A 19,952-nucleotide genomic window follows, 5' to 3' on the forward strand; every position below is an offset into this window, starting at 1 on the left:
AAGACGACTGGAAACCACAAGTGAACACAAGTGACGGACCCTTAAATATCATATGGTGCCGCTAGATAAAATTGCTAGGCTGAAATAAATCGATTTCGTATCAATCTGACATAGACAAAGATGAAAACGAAGGGAATTTTATCCATAATTTTTTATAAGTTTTACTTAGTTTTCTAAACACACAATACAGTTTCAGTTAGTTATCGTTTTTTCTTTTAATTATAGTTTTTATTAATATCAGTTAACAAAATGTTTTTCAATTCTAGTTTTCGTCATTTCGTTAGTTTTCGTTAATGATGTCCTTGGTGAGGACAAAAATTAAAGAATGTATAAGGAAGTGAAGTTACAATTTTTGAACAAATGAGAAAAAACTAAATTTGTTTCTAGCTAGTGTTAGCGCATTAGCAAACTCACATTTGTTCCCATTGCATCTGCTAAGATGGATCTTTATGGATTGCCTTGATATAGAACAAAATCCTATTCACACAGGGCTGGTGCAACCTGTGGACCTCTGGTAGTTTGGAAATTAACACCCTGTGTGGGTTTCATGCAGCAACTTCACACAAGATGAGTGTTTTTTTTTTTTTTTTTTTTTAATTTACTGACATTACTCCTTGGTTGTGATGTCAAAGACAGGTTCACCACTTCACTACCATTTTTTTTATACAGCACACTGTCATGGTTGTCACCCATCGCGTCATTATTTAAGAAATTTGCTGAATACCCATGTTATATCATTACATGTGCCTCCTGAATTTCCACCCAGAACACTTACAAATTTCATTTCTCATCACATCATTATAATCCAAGTTTACCTCTGCAATTACCAGAGGTCTACAGGTAGTACTGGTCTTGTGTCAATAAGGCTTAAGGCTTTTATTAGACGTTTCACATCTTCCCACTTCATTTGTCAGCAAATCTGTGCTGTCCAACTCAGGCGAAGGTAAATATATAAATGTCAACACACACAGCTGAGCATGATGTCAATCGATTGCACTTTAAGACATTTAAAATTACAACTGCAGGTAAAACACTGCTTTTGAAAAACTGCATTAATCACTATATTTAGCTTAATAAAGGAATGTAGCCCCTATTGAACCCTAATGGGGGCCTCACTTAAAGAGTTTTAACACATAAGCATACAGGATCCACCACTGTTTACTATTTGGAAATTAGTTTCACAGCACCATAATATCAGACATAACAAGTGGATAATTAGCATGAGGTCTGCTATAAAAGGACAGCCAGATCACATCAGCAACAGGGATTCTCCCACTAGATATCGGCTATGATATAAATTGCAAACTAGCATAAATAGAAGAATATAATGTGTAGATGGGAGTCAAATTAACAAGATTAGCAATTTTACACTTTTCTGTAAGTTTAAGAGTACCAGTACATAGGCTAATCAGTGTAGCCTACTGCAATCAATAAAAAAAAGAGGTATTTTAGTCACCTGAATAATTCAATACTACTGTACTGAAAACCTTTTCACTGTTTTATTTTGGTTAAGCAGACTTTTCTGTTACCGCATTCTTAAGAAAAAATGGTTTTGTCAAAGGAATCCGACAGAAGCATCTTTTCCATAGGATGGAGCTGTCTGATGGGAAAATAAAGCAGTGAAAGATTCTAAATAAAGCATTAACTTAAGCTTCAATGTGCAGCAGTGTTTTTTTGGCATAGCTGGGCAAAAAATCTCGAATTCCGCATCAGTTTTTTGTAATTCAGGTGATCGTCATTTCACACAGGACCTATCTCCACAGATCATTATCTACAGCGCTATACCAGCACTGTAGATAGGTGCTCTGACTAAAGATGAAAGATTCCACTTTCTGGATGAAAACATGTCACGGCCTTGGGGTCTACGAAGCCTGTTCTGTTTGAATGGAGTCCTCTGACAGAAGTGGATCACTTCCCTGAATAAACAACTATTTTGTGAAAAGTGTTAGTTACTTAACAATCAGGCAACAAATTACAATGTGACCAGATAAGATCTAACACAGACTAAATGAGTGTGTTGTGAGACAGGTGGCAGGTTGATGTGTTACAACAACAGGCAAGGCCCATTGATGGCAGCTCAAGTCTGTCATAGTGATGTGACGTTCACAAACGAATCGAATCTTTTGAACAGCTCTTTGAAATGAACGATGGGAACCGAGTCTTTGTAAAGAGCCGTTCATTTTGTTTGTTTTTTTTTCTTAAGGAGGGAGTGTCTGATTGCCTGTCAATTTAGCATCACTGGGGAGGCATTGGACAGGAGGAGAATGTTCGAGCAGAAAAAAAGGAGTGCTTGTGCACTGCGCATGTCTCATGGCAAGAAGTTAGCAAAAAAACAACAGTTTGAAGTGTAAGGTGAGCGTACTCGAGGAGGCGGAGCTGGAAGACTGGTCGACTGCGATGTTTTTTGTCAAATTCCAGCATTTGCCTAATGTCACCTCTCATGTCATGTATTTAGCCCACACATTTGAACTAACGATTCTTTTTTACGGTAAGGTAATATTTTCTGCCGTGCCAATTAAACACCTTTAAAATGTACTGTCAATCATCACATGTAGCCTATTTAGTCATTAAAACGTTGGTGTTTCAAAATAATGTAAAAAACATAAAAGAGCCAGTCTTTTGAACGGCTCTTTTCAGTGAACGGCTCCTGATTGAACGACTCCCTTCAAAGAGCCAACAGTCCCATCACTACTCTGTCATGTAACTGAACAGAGGCACATTTATGTCTTTTATTTTTCATATCATCAAAAATATAGAAATAGCCAAACTCACCTAAACATATGACTAAACTCTCCCATAATGGCTAAGAAATCCATAATGAATCCAGGAGAGCTGTTGTGTTTTCATCAAAGGTGAATCAACCACCATCTAAATCTTGTATGTTTATAGAGCATATCTTTAGATAGGGGTACTACTGTCCACTATCATTCTGAGACAGAGCTAAAAAAAACTGGATAGACCTTTAACTGTTTTGAGAAAAAACTGAGTATAATGCCTGGGTCACAAATGCCCTTACGAAGGGCTACTAACACCATGCAAACGATTTATGGAACATGTCGTACGACCTTCTCAAGGAGGACTTATAAGAATGGAGAGTTCATAGATCGTTCCTCAGTTCGTAGCCAGGTGGATGATCTTGTGCAAGATTTTCTATGTATGCACTACAAAGTCCCCTTTTGTAGGGCCCCCTTAACGAATGCCTTAGGAACAATCTAAGAACAATGCAAACATATGTAGTTTACCACCACCACAGTGTGAATGTGAGAGTGAATGAATAATGGGTCAATAATGTAAAGCACTTTGAGTGCCCAAAAAACTGCTATAGAAACCTAATTCATTATTACTATGTTTATAATGACATTTGCCCTGCAGGTGACATGGTGAAAACATTTGTTAAACCATCCACATGGATTACTAAAGCATGTGACTAAACCGTGCGCATGGGTTACAAATCAGTGGCCACGAGTTACCAAGGTGTGTGGGGGGGGTGGGGGGTGATGGTTTGAATCCTGTTAGCGTTAGGCACTTGCATGTCAGATTAGGGCAACTGCATGACAGACAGTTAGGGTTAGGCACTTGGTGACGGACAGTTGTTTTTGTTTTTTTAATATTCAGGCCCAGACGTTCAGGCAGTATTATTCTTGTCTATCTTTGTTTTATTCTTATACTTTCTACTTTAAATTTCTTCATTTGGTGTCTTGTTATGACTCCTAATTTTTATTATGTTTAAAAGTGCAGGTCAGTGTTTTCTCCATATATTCCCTACAGGAGTGTGTAATTCAGCACCATGGACAGTGCATGATCCCAAACACATAACCTGTTACCTTCAGAAAAATAACCAGAGGGTAGTAATGAATCAGGTCTCAGTCACACAGAATGTCATACTTGTCCATAGAGGTGCCGCCTCTGTATCCATGGCCACACCCACCAACATCTCTGACTTCTTTTCATCTTCTTCTGCTGCCGCTGGATCAAAACAGTGGCCACAACTGCTTGGTCTCCCTCTTCTTCATCTTACAGCTGTAGCTGTACAAGTTTCGGGTTGTGGGCATTACTTCCATTTTGAATGTGACGATCATGACATGGGATTTTTAAGAGAGCACATGGCCACTGTTTATATACCGATCTAAATATTCTGAAAAAGTGTAAGATCCTCCTACCACCAACTTGAGAGTCCCCTGAGTAGCACATAGGGGTGCCATATGTCCACCTTAGGACAAAAAAAATTGTGAAGTGGCCATAGGTATGATGTAGGAAGATCCCAAGGCACTCTTACGAAGAACTTGAGAACTCTACAGTCATTGTACAACAGAAAATTGTGTAATATTCTCACCAAGGTGCCAAGTTGCTCGTGCTATTTGAACGGCAGCCGTACCAACTTTGTAAGACGGCCATAAAAAATGAATGCTCCCTCCACGAATGTCAACAAACTCCAGATTTCATAGGAACTGGGAGATTCGTATGAACTCATCATTCGTAAGAATCTTTGTGACCAAGGTGTAAGACAAGAATTGTGTAAATGTGAAATAGGGATATTATTTATTATTAAATGACTAAGTCTTTCCAAAAGAAGAAAATGGTACATTGAAAGACGTACTGTATGTATTTGTCAAAGCTTGTTCTATTGAGTACGTAGCTTTGAGGTGGTTGGTCTTTCATGTAGCCAGGGAAACACACCAAAAGAAGAGTGACAATCCTGCCTGACCAACTGACTGCACTGCAGAGTGACTGAGGGGTTTGTCTAGTCACTGGTGTTTTCAGACAGGTAGGTGGATAAATAGATGCTATCTTTAATCACTGATCACCGATTAAAATTCTGTCAGATTAAGACTGTGGTGCTCAAATCCATGGCACCATGGATTTTGGCTTTTCCACAGTGATATAACACAGTATCATTTCATCTATTTTAATCAATCTATGTGATGGAAAGAGAAAAGAGTGCTGCAGTAGGAGGATGGGAATTCTAAATTCTGATATTTTGCCAAATTTAATTATTAATTATTATTATTAATTATTAATTTAATTATTTAATGTTTGATGCACTACTTGATTAACTCAGGTGAGGTTAAACATGGTTTAAGACAGCTGATTAAAACGGTTTAAGTCACAACCTCACAGTAAGCAAGCACTTCTCTGTATGTGAACTTACAACTACCACATTCTTGAGTAGTGCCTGTTGACGTGCAGATGCAACCAATCAAAATCAACAGCTCTGAATTCAAAGTGAGCAGGTTTTCACACATTTTACAAAACAGTTAGCGGTCCCACACTGCCCCCACTTAGTTGGATAGTTATTTTAGAGTGTGATTATGTCCTTTCCGATGACGCCTGTCTCATCTAGAGGACACAGATATAACTTAAAAAGAAATGCTTGGCTGTAATTTTCACTGATAATACTGCTATCAGAATGCACAACCATCTGAATCTAAGACTCTAGATACAGTACTTTTGATGGGAAAAAAAAGCTAACAACAAAATTTCAAGTTAAGTGTTTCCAAAGTGGATATGAGTCAGTAGAGCAGAGCAAGATGCAGATGTTAATTCTTTTACTGATACCACTTTAAAATCCCAGATGAAAAACATCTGAGAATTAAAGGAATTTCATTTGCATTTTCCTGAGAATCACATTCTGCACTTTACCACTGAATGAGGAGGTACTCCCTTAGACTGTATGTGTATGTATGTGTATGACGATTTCTCCGGATTGTTAGGGTGCCAAATTACACAATTTACATCCCAAAACTTACTGCAATGCAGATGGAAGTCACGCATTTTGAGAAAAGTGAGCACGCATGTTTTTTCCTTATTATAGTGATAATGCAGTCCAGTTTGTTGGAGTGACAATGCTTCCAGTAACAGATCGCACTTACAAGATCTCATTATAGTATGTGGTCTGGAGCATCTGACAACAGGGAGCATCCAGTGAGTCACAGACAGGCCTGCTGGGGCAGATGTCGCATTAATGTCATATGGGAGTCTCTGTAATTGCCACATTCCTACTTGTAAACACTGGGCATGTCAACAGCTAACTGGTAATTTTAGCTGTGATTTTTCTATTTTTACAATAACTCTGTTTACACTCACAATATAAATCAGTTGGTCAAGGTAGCTCTGATGTCAATTTGAGGTTGTTTAGATCACAGACAATATTTTCAGCTAAAGTCTGTCATTGAACTATGACAAGACAAGAAAGCCTGTTTCCAAATTAATTGTGCATTTTTTTAATTTAACGTGTGTAAGTCAGTCAGCTGTGAGTACAGATTCTGTGTCTAGTACTGATGCAAAAAAATGTTATTTCTTTACTCCACAAAACACTAGACAACACGAAAACTTCAAATTGATTCAAGTGCTGTTTTGACATTCCATGCGTTTCCATGACAACTTTTATTCCTGGCTTAAACTGATTAAAGGTTCGATCCTATTTCAGATGTCCATGCAAACACCTTATTCCAGTTGAAAAAGAAGAGTTGGGATTAAATTTGAACCTGATTAAAGTCACTGGTTTAATCCACTTTTGAATCCAGGCTAAATTCTTCCTGGACATGTAAACCCTTTGTTCCGTTTGGACTTTATTCCTTCCATTCTGCACATGCTCAGTGTCTTGTCCTGTGGCGATGACACACACATTCTGCGCTGGTGGAAGAATCTGCACTGCAGTCTAGTCTTCCCAAAGCGTTCCAGTGGAATATTCTGATGGGATCTACCAGCCTGGAAAACCCTGAAGGAACAGTTCAACACCTGTTTTTTATTAATTCATTTGTCATGCACTAATGAGTTTGATAAGTGGGTAAATCAGTTTGCACTGCAGTGCACTGATTGCCTTGTTCTCGCAGCCCTTCTGTTAGCTTAGCTTAGCTTAGCTTAGCATAATGGCTTCATTCCTCTGGTCAGACGTAGCCAGGCTTTTATAGGTGATTTGTAGTATTTTAGGAGTGATTTTGGTAAATTCAGTTCTCCCTAATCATTCCTTTAGTCCGCTGGGGTCAATATGATCACAAACTGAGGTTCAGATCATGGTCATGTGACTTACTGCAGGAATAAAATCTTGGGAAATAAAAACTAATACAAAGCTAAAACGGTAAAGCCAAGCTAATTTAGCGCATGCATCCCTTCAACAAAAAGATTTTCCAACTTCCGTCAACACAACAGTCCACAGATTGTATGAGTGCAGTAAGTCGCAGATCTAAAGAAATAATTAGGGAGAATCGGATTTCAGAAAATCACTGACAACAGACAACAAATCACCTTTAAAAAAATGGCTACGTGTGACCATGGAAATGCAGAGATTATGCTAAGCTAAGCTAAGCTAACAGAAGGGCTGTGAGAACCGAATAAATGTTTCTCATGTAAATCTTTATTCGGGTTTAACATTTCCATGTAAATAGGAAAGTACTTCAGTTCTGGATTAATTTCTTCTGGAAAAATAAATCAGGTTTAAAAAACATCATGTAACCGTACCCATTGTCATGGATGTGTGTGGGTCATTGTCGTGATGATAAGGTTTTTGTATATACCATTGTTACATGTCAGACAGCAGAGGGCGGGGTTTTGTCCTGTTTTCCTGCCTCCCTTTTTTTTCTGCAGGTAATTACCAAATTGGTTTCTACCTGAGCAGGCTGAGCTGCCTGTGATTGGATCCTGAAGACTCCAGCCAGCCAATCAGAGCTAAGGAGACAGGTGAAAAGCCTCCCCCTGAAGACTCCACCCCCCTCTTCGTCTTCCCCCTGACTGCTGTCTGAGGCCCTGCTGCCATGACAGTCTTTTGTGAGCCCATTTTCTGTTTGTTAGAAGGCCGTTTGGTGGCAGGTTTGGGACATAGGTGAGTTTGGGGCGCCCTGGACATTTTTGCATTCACGCAGCTTCATCTTTTGTTTAGCACACTAGATTTATTGGTTTGTGCCAGCTGGGTATGTTTTGTGACCGCAGTTCAAAGATAAGTTTAGGCGTTCCTTTTGTTTTTCTGTTTCCTACATTTAGATGCTCAGTTAGGCCCTGTTTTGTTCTATTAATTTCATTAATTTGGCACAACCTGCACTGTCCCGGCCTCCGCCACATTTCTCTGGCCTTTGTGTTTTTTGTGTGAGTTGAGGTTTGAGGTTTTTTTTTTTGCTTTGCCTTTTTCGCTTGCATTTGGATTTATTAAAGGAATAAATGAACTAATTGTACATGACTTGTGTTGACTGATTCTTTGTTGGCTGTCAAGTTACTGTCCAGCATTTCTGTGACGTCACAACTATACATAGATGAATTCTGCTGTCAGTGCCCCTGACCACGGTGCAGATGTGGAGTTGAATGGTAGCTCACTGCTCCTAAAGTGCTAATGCTATTGACAGGTGCATTGTGCATTAGTATTAGGATGGGTAAAATGCAGAGACTGAATTCAATGGTGAGTTAACCTTTATTTTCATACACTCTTGTTTCATTTTAAAATTCAGTTTTTAAAGTGATTTTTAAGAGAATTTTTGGGGAATGACAGCAAATATGTCAGTGGGTTGTGACTGCAAAAACTTAACAATAAACTATCCATTCTAGTTTGGCATAATTTTATTATTATAATATTATCATCATTAAAACTATTTACTGGTAAAAAACAAACAAACAAAAAGTTAATGGAATAACTTTACAGCTAACGTGAGGAATCAACAAAAACAACAAAAAAGTGACCAACCAAGGAGTGGGTTAACCACAAGTATATTAAATTTAATAAAACATGTTTCAAAACTTAAAATATGAAGCACTCAAGCAGAAACAGTGACATAAGCATTACTTCTGTGTCTCTAAATAGAACATAAATTTCCTTCCATCTCTACCTCATGTAAATATTAATATTAAAGTATTAAAAAATGATGGTGATTATGTGTACCGTATTAACTAACAACTAGTTAATCATTATTATCATGATATCATTTATACCATTGATTGAGATGCATTTAGTGTTACTATGGGTTGGAAAATGATGCAAATGTCATTTCTAATAACTATGAAACCAACATAAATACAAAATGTACATGTAAACAAATATGAATCATAACTTTAAAGTAATTTAAAGAATTCTGACTTGCTCATTTTGCCAACTTAAATTTGTCCTTGATTGTTACACTTTAAAAGATGCAGGAGGCAAAAAACAAGGGAAAAAAAGCGCTAAAATTTGGGAAATCCTTCTTTGTTGTGTAGCTCTCATTAATCAAATCAAAAGACTGAATAGATAGATAGGTGAACCTGACAAAAGCCACATGTTTTTAAGCCATGACCTGAATGAGAACACCATAGAGAGCCAAAGTCATGCCCCTTCTGCTATGCCCAATGGGACCAAACTTCCAAAAAATATGAACAGTCAACATTAAATGTCACAACCGATGGCACAACCAAAAGGCAAAAACCTCCAGTCTTGGGGTCAATTTTCTACAGCCTGAAAAAAGTAGGTCTGGAATACATGTTTCCTATCACACCATAAGAATTATAATATGTTGAAAGGATTTTTTTTTTTTCCTCAGTGGCACCAAGGAACTAACTGAAGCATTAAATCACTACAAAATTCTAAATTCACTGAACTACTTGCAAAGTAAGTCTATACAATTTAGAGATGATTTCTGCAGACAATATTGTCCATTCACTTGTAAAATCAACACAATACATAAATATATTAGATAAAAACAAACCAGCATAAAAATGGGGAAAAAAATCTACAAAAAAAGTATGCACCTTCAGAAATCTCACATATTACTGCAGAGACTGATACAGTCAAGAACGAACTCAACCAAGTAGATAAAGTGACTAGTTTCACCTTAGGAACGTGTAATACGAAAATAGAAATTAGAAAGGGAACTCCCTTTACTTCAGTGGCCTGCTTATAATAAAAACTTTACCCCAGGTACCCAGGACCTGAGATATAAGCAGTGGATTAATAAAGATATATATCGGCTTGGTGTGTACTACATAAGGACAGCTGCTTTAAAAGTTTTCAAGAATTAAAACAGGAGTTTGACTTGGCAAATCAAGATCACTTCTGATACCTACAATTAAGGGACTTTTATAACAAAAAAATAAAGCACAATATTGAGTCTAATAACAATGAGCTTGTAAAAATGATAATTGGAATATATCGTTCTAAAAAATACAAAATTATATCATCTCTTTGCAAACATTTAATGGGGTAGAGAGGCTGGAACACTTTGGATGTGAAACAGAAATAGGGAAAAAGAACTAGGAATGTGTGTCTCAGAGGGGGAATGGATTAATAATATGTGGAGAACTCAACAGTCAACCACTTCTTCAAGAACATGGAGGAAACATTGCTGGAAAAATATAATTGGATTTTTTATAACTCGTAAAATTACAGCTAAATATGCGTCTAGAGTTCAACCTTGTTGGAGAGAATGTGCAGATGTCTTTTGGTTTTGTCCTAAACCTGCATCATTCTGGGATCATGTATGTTCAACAACTGTTTAGATATTGGGTTATGTAATTCCTAAAACATGTTTGAGGATGTATTTTGGATCTATTATTGGTAATAATGTAAGAAAAAATGATAGATATTTGTTTAAAATACTATTACCAGCCTGTAAAAAGGCTATTACCAAAAAATGGTGCAGATTAGAACCACCTACAACGAACGACTGGATACAAACTGTGAATGGAATATTTGAGATGGAGATTCTGACCCACAGACTGAAACTGAAGAAGAACAGAGTCAGGATAAATGGAAGAAATGGACCATTTTCATTTCAACGTCACACTACTATAAACAATTGTTAGTCACAAGGTTTACTGTAGTCGATGTATCCCAAATGTCCCCTATGTTTGTATTGTTTTGTAATGTATATAAAATAAACAATAAAAATGAAGTTAAAAAAAAAAGTATGCACCTTCATTTTATTTATTGATTATATAATTGTACAGACTACCATTGCAATTAAATTAATTTTGTATCTGGCAGACTTTTGAATGAAGGAGAGTCGAAATTTGCAGCACATCACCGCATAATCTTTCAGCACAGACAGAAAACCATAAGAGGTGAAGAAGATAATAAGGCTCTAGTCCTAACCTTTAGTGGGGCATGGGTCATGTCTGTGAAAATGAGAGCAGATTTCCAAACTTTTGTAGGCCAGTGGTGGTTTATCTCCCGTCACAGATTCTCAACCTGCATCACAGTTGCTGCAAAACCACAGACAGAATGTGCGTAGAAAGTTAAGGGTGTTCATTAACTGTAAGCTGTCCCAACAAGACTGACAGGAGCACAAACCTCACCATGTCAAACCCTAGTGGCTCTTTGACAAGCTGGCAGCATTGCCCCAGGAGATTTGACACAGTTTAAGTGTGAGCAGTGATTTACAAAACGCAGATTGACATTGGAGATTCCAGGCACACAAACGAATAGACTGCCGGGATTTAGAGAATCAGCGAGTGAAAAAATACATGTTTTCCATCTCATGTACTGCTTTCAAATGCAAGGAGAATCATTTTTACATCATTTACTTATGCAGTTTACCTCCCCCTTGGCTGAAAATACAAACTTGGATTTAACATGGTCAAACTGGGCCCTGAAAATTAAAAAAAAAAAACTGCAGAAACGAACTGTGTTTCCAGGATAATAAACACAGCAATGTGGGTATGCAAAATATATGCCGTTAAAAACTGAACACAAAAGGGAGCAAGTCCAACCCATTCACCGGAATAAAACGATACTTCTATTTAATTTTAATGCGAACAACAGAAATATATCATCTCAATGTTCCTGAAGCTCAGATGTACTTATCAACATTTTCAGATATGTGTCCACCAAAGTTAAAAGATTTTAGCTGTTCATGGCACTTGTTATTTTGAGGGAATAGAATGAAGCTATTAGAACAACTGTGTCTCAGAATTATTGAACTTTTTCCAGGTAGTTTTAGTACTGCCAGGATTAAATGAGGGTTAAGGCTATTACATACGCTGTAAGAACAGAGGTGACAAGGTGGCAAGAACCTGAACAAAGTTCATGCTGGCCAGAGCATTTCATACTAGGCCTGTAATGGTACATAAAATTTTCGGTTCAATACGTTTTTGGTTTTGAAAGCCATGGTTCCTTTTTTTTTTTTTGGTTTGGTATAGGAAGAAAAAAAACCCCACAAAATGTCTTTAATGCATTTATGAATTTTTGAACATTTTCCCCCGAAATTTTGGAGACAATAGAATATAGAAAAACAGGAGTAATATAATTCTGCTGCTATAAATCAAATAGAAAATAAAATAAATAATTAATATTACTAAATGTATTTTAAACATTACTATTGTACTTCTCCCTGAAAGGTAGTTTTGAACAAATAACAAAAATCTAATCACAGTTCTGTCACTTCACATTCTACATTAAAATAACCCAAAAAAAAAAAAAAAATCCACATGAAGTGCAACATTAACAAGAGGGTAAACTGGTATTCTGTTGAAACAAACTGAAGAGAAACACTGACACTGACTGACGAGCCACATGGGGGGGGGGGGGCAGTTATATACGTGGGGGTGCAGTCCATAACTAACGTAACTAACACTGGTGTGAAATGAAAGTGAAACTTTACATACTTTCAACGTCCAACTCCCAGGTTCTATTCCTCTGTTTTACAGTGTGTGTGTGTGTGTGAGAGAGACAGGTAGACAGACAGGCAGGCAGACAGGCAGACAGACAGACAGACAGACAGAGCAGGTGTGTTTCAGAACTACCGTAGTTCACAGGCGGCAAACAACGTCCGTCTTATCACCGTCTCTTTCCCTGTTGTCTTTCACCGGGACCTGATGTGATCCTAAACTGGACGGTAATTGGATAAATGCCACCATGTTGTCCCGCCCCCAGACACTCAGCGTCTCTGGGGGTGAATGGAGCTGTGGGCGGAGCTTGGCCGGGCTGGACGCTGAGCTTCCACGTGCTGATTGGAGGATCAGCCGAAAGGCTAAATCCTGTTTGATAGACAGCTATTTTTCAGATCTGCTCCTTCACTGACACAGTTCAGTTTAATACCGTCACACATTCTGCTGTGAAATCGAGAGAGAAACCACTACGAAATTACTCGTTCATTTCTTGCACTGTAAATAAAACACACTCATTGGACTTCCTTGTTTCAATTTAACATAATTTCAGCGTTTTCTTGTTTCAGTTCCATAATTTAATCATTTCTTGTTCGAGTTTAAAATCATTTTGTAGATAGTTAAATCAATCAAACTGTCGGCTAGGTCGGAGTGAAAGGAGCATCTGTAGTTTAAAAAGGCTTCAGTCTGACACCCACAACACACTGGGCCAAGGCCGTCTGAGCAGACCCGCTCTGCTGGACATTGAGAGGACACTGGTCCAGTCCTGGAAAAGACGCCTACTTGGTACGATAAGGACACTGAGCATTTTCTTAAAAAGGAACGGAGGGCTGAATGTATGTTTAAATAACTTGACAATTTAAAAAAAATTTTTTTTTGATGTAAGCCGACAACGAGCTTCCCCTGTCTGAAAGACGAGCAGCCGTCACTGATCATACTGTTGTTTATATTTAAATAACTTGACAATTTTTTTGATGTAAGCCGACAATGAGCTTCCCTTCTGTGAAAGACGAGCAGCCGACACTGCAAGTGACCACAAGTGACGGACCATTAAATATCATATGGTGCCAGCAGCTAAACTTGCTTGAGGGAAATAAATCACTTTTGTATCAATCCGACATTGACAAAGACGAAAATGAAGGGAATTTTATCCGTTTTAGTTAGTTTTGTAAACACACAATACAGTCTCAGCTAGTTATCATTTTTTCTTTTAATTACAGTTTTTATTTATTTCAGTTGACGAAAATGTTTTTACAATTGCAGTTTTTGTCATTTTGTTAGTTTTTGTGAACAATAATAACCTTGCTGTACATCCATCTATAAAGCAATCAATGTCAAGTATCATGAGATGAAGCACACATACGCAACAGCAATGTTTAAAAAAAAAACAGATGATGAGAATATACCTTTGTTCAGTTTTTTTTGGTATGTGTAAAAACCCTTACAGAGTTAGCAGCCTTCAAGAGCAAAATGGGACTATTCAAATGCAACTCACAGCTTAGTTTGTCAGGATGTGAACTCTACTCTTTGCCGATGAGGTCCTGAATTCTGTATATCTACATCCACCCCAAAAAACACCTCCTTCATATTGATGGAAGGCAAAAAAGCTAGTGGATACTTCACCAACGAATTGCATCGACAATATACACGTCTATGGTTTGCTCAAATGTATTCTGACAACGGAGTTAGTGAGCGACATCTGTGTGTTCTGTGCCATTTTGGTGCTATGTTTAGAACTTCACACTTTTAATAAAGTATATGTAAAATGCACAGAAGTGGTAGAGCTCCAGAATTTGAAAGCAGAGGTGGGTGGTGGGGTTGAGGAAGCAGAGGCAGTGTGGGCGAGGGTGAGCCACAGAGAAGAACCTGAACGGCTGGAACATGAAAAAACTGACAGATATTTTTAGAAGACCAGAAGCAAAACAGCAAATTGATTTCAGCGTCCTGAAATGGAAGCAATCACTCCATCTTAAAGACTACTGTCAAACCACAATTTTCCCTTTGAGCAGATAAAAGGTAAAAGGAGAGTACCCTTAAAATAAAATAAAAATGGCAATGTGAAGTTGCTGTGTGTCACGTGTCGTCCAGTATTTCTGTGTCTGCCTATCGCCTATCCCTCTGTCTGTGTGAGTTCGCCAAGAGAAGTGTGGCCTAGTTACCATAGAAACATATTTGTAGCTGCTCTGCATCAAACAACCTTCATTTCTACCAGTGTATATAGAGGTGTTATTGCTCTGCTTGTAAATGAGCAGATCAAATTAAATCACTGGAATTCAAGAGATCAAGCAGCAATTCCAATCTCTTCACAGTGACTGAAATGAGGTACTGTCACATACAACACAGTTAAAATAAGCAGACTTTCTAGGAAAACAATTCTCCAACAGTATGAACCGCCTCTCGTTTGTTTTTTTTTGTTTTTTTTTTCAATACCATGTAGGTCTGTAAATGTTCCAAATGAAACAACAGCTTTACAAGCTTCACTAGAAAATAATTCCTCTTCCTTTCCCTGGAGGGAGCAGAAATGGCTGCTTTCATCAGAGAGAAGAAGAAGATTTGGGAGTGTATCAAAGCCAGAGTACAAGGCAAATGGAGCTATCAAACCAAGGCAATGTCAAAATAAAACTGGAGGAGCAAGACCAAGCCAGGGCTCAGAGGGTCAGCCATACTTCGGCACACGATTGAGTAGTAAGCATCTTGAACATATTGTGGTATTTTTGTAAAAGCTTCCGTGTGCTAAAAAGGACTGGAAATCCATAGCAGAGGACAAAGAGAACCACAGCACAACTGAGACTCGAGTGTCAAGTGTATGTTCAAACTGTTCGCTAACAGTGGGGTCAGAGGAAACTGAACAGGAGAGAAAAACAGGATACATAAAACACTTAAACACAGAGAGGACCACGACAAACTGAAGCAGCAGCAGCTTTGAAATCAAGCACAGTTTTGACAAGCAGCAACAATGTGACAGCTGAGTAGTTCAAGCTCAGCCTGGACTCAGCTGGGGCTCAAACCGACTCACTTGGGGTTAAAACTCCAGGTCCGCCACAGCAAACCTCCGCTTGACCAACCAACCCAAACTGACTCTGATGTGGCAGCCACGTCTTTGACGATGTGTCCATGCAGCTGAATGGCACACACAAGTTCATTTTTTAGTTTTAGAGAGTGACTGATGAACAGACCCAACAGTGATATGGTTTATATGTGACATGTAAAGGACAATGTTGACATCCATCTGAACAGGAAAAAAGTACCGCTGACCCAGATGCATGAGGAGACGGTACGATGCACTTGTACTACAGGACATTTAAATGATCACGGCTGCCCTTTATGGATTTGTGGGCTAAATGTCATGATAATCTTTAACCACATGCTGTTGTTATGATTAATTGATAAGAATCCGACAGGAAAAATCAATATTCATATCTGACGTGTTTTATTTTCTTTTACATTTGCAGTCTACCAACAAGGCATAATGTGGAGAAAATAGGCACAAAGAAACCAGTCACCTGAATAAACTGTTGGCATTCTGCAACACATTTCTATTTCACATGTTGGCTAACTTTCATGAAAGATCTCTGAATGTTTTAATATGGCTGTAACACATTATATGATGATGGCAGCTAATGATGGTGCTTGGCATGATGAAATGATAGCTCACCTGCTGTAAATGTAGTCAGTAGTCCACATAAGGATCATAGCAGGGAGGGGAGGTAGTAAATCATGGACTGTATGTGAATGGACAGGCTAACCACAACATTGTTTCTCAACTGGTATCTGCAGTGCCACTCTAAAACCAGTAGTTTCACATTTCACCATCTCCATGTTGGCTTTTTGGAGCCAGATGAAACCATAATTAGAAAAAAAAGAGATGGAACTATGGGACAAACAAAGGTAGGCTAATGCTGAGCGCTATTTTACTGCCTCTGTAAAACAGTAAACTTCATCAAGCATTGAATAGCAAAGTCATTTCATTGTCTTGTTCGGTGAACCTATTAACCACAACTAGAGTGGCACTGTCTATCAAGAAAAATGTGTTGTATTAATAAGGCAATGTCTCCTGCCACAGTACTGTGGCACAAAATATGGGTTTGTCTGTTGCCACAGAGCCAATCAAATGTTAGCATTTGTACTGGAGCCAATCATGGATACTGTTACATGAAGCCATTAGCCTATTGTTGCCACAGAACTGCGGTGATATATGGTGTCTACATCACAGCATTCTTTTGTGCATTTTGCTACCACAGTACTGTGGCAATTGACAGAAGAAATGACAAATTAGTGATAGTATAGAGCAAGGGTGTCGAACTCATTTTCTTCTGGGAGCCACATTCAGCCCAATTTAATCTGAAGTGGGCCGAACCAGTAAATTATAGCATGATAGCCAATAATTAACGACAACTCCAAATTGTTTTAGTGCAAAAAATAACATTCATTTATGACAATAGTTACATTTACAAATTATCCAAACAAAAAGGATGTGAATAACCTGAAAAAATGAAATTTGTTAAGAAATGTAAGTAAAATTTTATCAATATTATGTCTCGACTTATAATTTATACATATGCATTACAGATCAGATTTACAAAGGCACAAAACATTTAGTAACAGGCAGAATATTGGTAAAATTGCATTTACTTTTCTTAAGACATTTCCGTTTGTTCATATTTGCTCAGGTTATTAACATTTTTTATAAAAGTATACTTTGGTAATGTAAACATTTTCATGTAATTTTACTTTTTTTACACCAAAAAAACAAAGAGAAAATTTGGGGTTGTCATTGTTTATTAGTTATCATGATAATATTTTACTGGTTCTGACCCACTTGAAATGTAATTGGACTGTATGTGTCTGTATGTGGAACCTGAATTAAAATGATTTTGACTTCATTGATTGTTAATTTCTTCAGTGTAATTTTTGCAGTTTTTCACAAATTCATCCCACGGGCCAGATTGGACCCTTTGGCGGGCTGGATTTGGCCCCCGGGCCGCATGTTTGACACCTGTGGTATAGAGTATAGAATAGGAATTATTGTTGCAAATGGTCTATTTGCTGTTTTATGGTGTTCTTTGCTCTGTGCAGTCAGTGAAGCTGGAGAAGGTGGGCGGAGCTACATGTTAGACGTGGCAGTGTGTCATGTGACTTCTCAGTTCTGTCAGTTCAGCGTATTGAGTGCCGTGGTCCGAATTCTGCACTCTGAATGTTGTCCCGGTGGCTGATTTATATCAATGTCGGATTTACCTACTGGTGCCCCCCCCTTTGAAAATCTTCATTTAAAAAAAAATAATTCAAAATTAAAAAATGCTATTTCACCTGGGAACTAAACCCAAGTCTTCTGCATTGCTCTCCAATACCATACCAAGTGAGCTGAATCTCTGCAGTTTCCGTGGCTGACTTATTTGCTATCTGATTGCCTCGGTACTTTTCAAGTTACCAGTGTAGACATGGTATAACGAGGGCGCTGATTGACTCTGTGGTAATAGACAAACCCATATTTGGTGCCACAGCGCTGTGTCAGGAGCCACTTCACTGAAACTAAGGCTAGACTATTTGATGTAAGATCCATCTGACTGAAGAAAAAATTATAGATGGAACACCAGATAGATTTTAAAGGTGTCAAATCCTACGTATGAGACCCAAAGGAGTCCTGGAGTCCACATAGGCTTCATCTGGGAGTGGAAGTCACACCACAATACAACTCCAGAGTTTCCATCTTCTACACTGTCAGCAGTTTTTCCAAAAAGAAATTTAGAACGCTGCCTGGGGTAAATGCAGTAAAAGATCTGCATTTTAAAATAAAAAAGTCTAGACATAGGTTCTACAAGCAATTTACATGTATAACACCTATTCTGTAAATACATTTCAGTACTTCCTCATGAAAATATAGCATTACACTACAGCTAATAGTCTTTTTCAACCACCTCTTTTAAAATGAATGCTCATAATTATCTATTTCATTCTATCTGTTGTTCGGTTTAAGGACTGACAGCATTAAGTTGGAATTTAGAAACATAGCGAGCCTTATTTATCATATTTAATAAGGTTTTAACTAGAGAAGACTATCTGGCCAATAGATAACAGCTGGTATGAGCAGAATTTGGCTCTGATAGTGGCCAAACAATAGGCCTCTCAATGTGAATTACAGACTTTTTTAAAGGGGAAAATACTTGTAACTATAATTTACAGATTTTTTACAGTTACTTTGGTTAATTCCATATATACTGATTTCTTCATTTAGGTATGTATTTCTTTGGCTTTAGTTTAACAGATACCTTGTCTCTAATAAAGTCAAAGCCAGGTAAATCTCAACAACTGATGACATTGAGCAATTATTTACCTATAATGGACTACTTATGGACAAACATTTGACTACAAAATGAATTCAGGTGTTCACTCGCTACAAGGGGATGACCAAACCACAAGGGCAAATGTCATAATATCATTTCATATTGTGAAACATATCATTGCAGTAAACATTTCTATTTTGTTATTAGGGTTGATTATGTTTCCATTGTCAAATAAAATACTCCAAAAATGATACAAACTTTGATTTTACTTAATTCTAGTCAACACTGAAAGCTTTTTGTTTTTATTTAAAATTGACATGAATATACAGTATCTTATCATGAAAATATTTTGTAATCAACAGAAAGGGGAAGTTCTGTTGTCCATATTATTATTATTATTATTATTATTATTATGGCCCATAAGTCCACTATGGGGTGACATGTCATCTGTAATTAGAAACAAACTGCTGTCTTTTCCTAACCCTGACAAAATCCTACAGGAGTTAAGTTATGAATTACACTTTCCGGTGGCAATGTCTTTAATTTTAGAAATCAAACCAACAAATGCTATGTGTCAACTGGGGAAAGGCAAAACACTGTCAAATTCTTTGATAAAAAAGTTGCTTTGAGATTATATATAGTTTTGCAGAAACATAAAATTGCAAATGGGTTGTTTGGACAGCCTGTACAATATGGAACTCCTTCTAGTAAATATGTGGACAACTGGACGTCATGTGGAGCATGACAGATTCAATCCAAGGTGCCCTGTCATAATATATTTTACAATATTTGACTATAGAGGGTCTGCACGTGACGTCAGCGCTAGCGAAAGTCATGGCGGTTCCGCCCACTGAGTGTCAGACAGAGGCAGATGAGTGACAGCGTTGGCTTCAGTCCTGTCTAAACTGAAGAACAATATTGAATCCAAAATGGGGCAGAGCTGTTGTGTTTGATTGTATTTCCAGGTTCTTAAAGCAGTGGGAGCTATCGTTTTACAGACACCCAAAGACAAAGAAAAGAGAAGGAGATGGATCCACAAACCCAGGAAACCAAACCTAGATCTGTGGATCCTGTTTGGTGTCAGCTAACATTCATTTCTGCTGTATTTTTGGGTCC

At 37.8% G+C, this 19,952-nt stretch overlaps 1 protein-coding gene across 1 annotated transcript in view; it reads right to left on the bottom strand.

Moving 5' to 3' along the window:
• The window catches only part of LOC115428774 (ras/Rap GTPase-activating protein SynGAP-like), a 113,101-nt gene extending 97,430 nt beyond the window's left edge, over positions 1-15,671 (bottom strand). The window contains exon 1 of the mRNA XM_030147988.1: positions 15,572-15,671. Within this exon, the coding sequence (XP_030003848.1) occupies positions 15,572-15,671 (100 nt within the window). The remainder of the gene's footprint in view (positions 1-15,571) is intronic.
• Between the last annotated feature and the right edge of the window lie 4,281 nt (positions 15,672-19,952).

The sequence above is a fragment of the Sphaeramia orbicularis genome, chromosome 11, assembly GCF_902148855.1.
Source record: "Sphaeramia orbicularis chromosome 11, fSphaOr1.1, whole genome shotgun sequence".
Taxonomy (NCBI): domain Eukaryota; kingdom Metazoa; phylum Chordata; class Actinopteri; order Kurtiformes; family Apogonidae; genus Sphaeramia; species Sphaeramia orbicularis.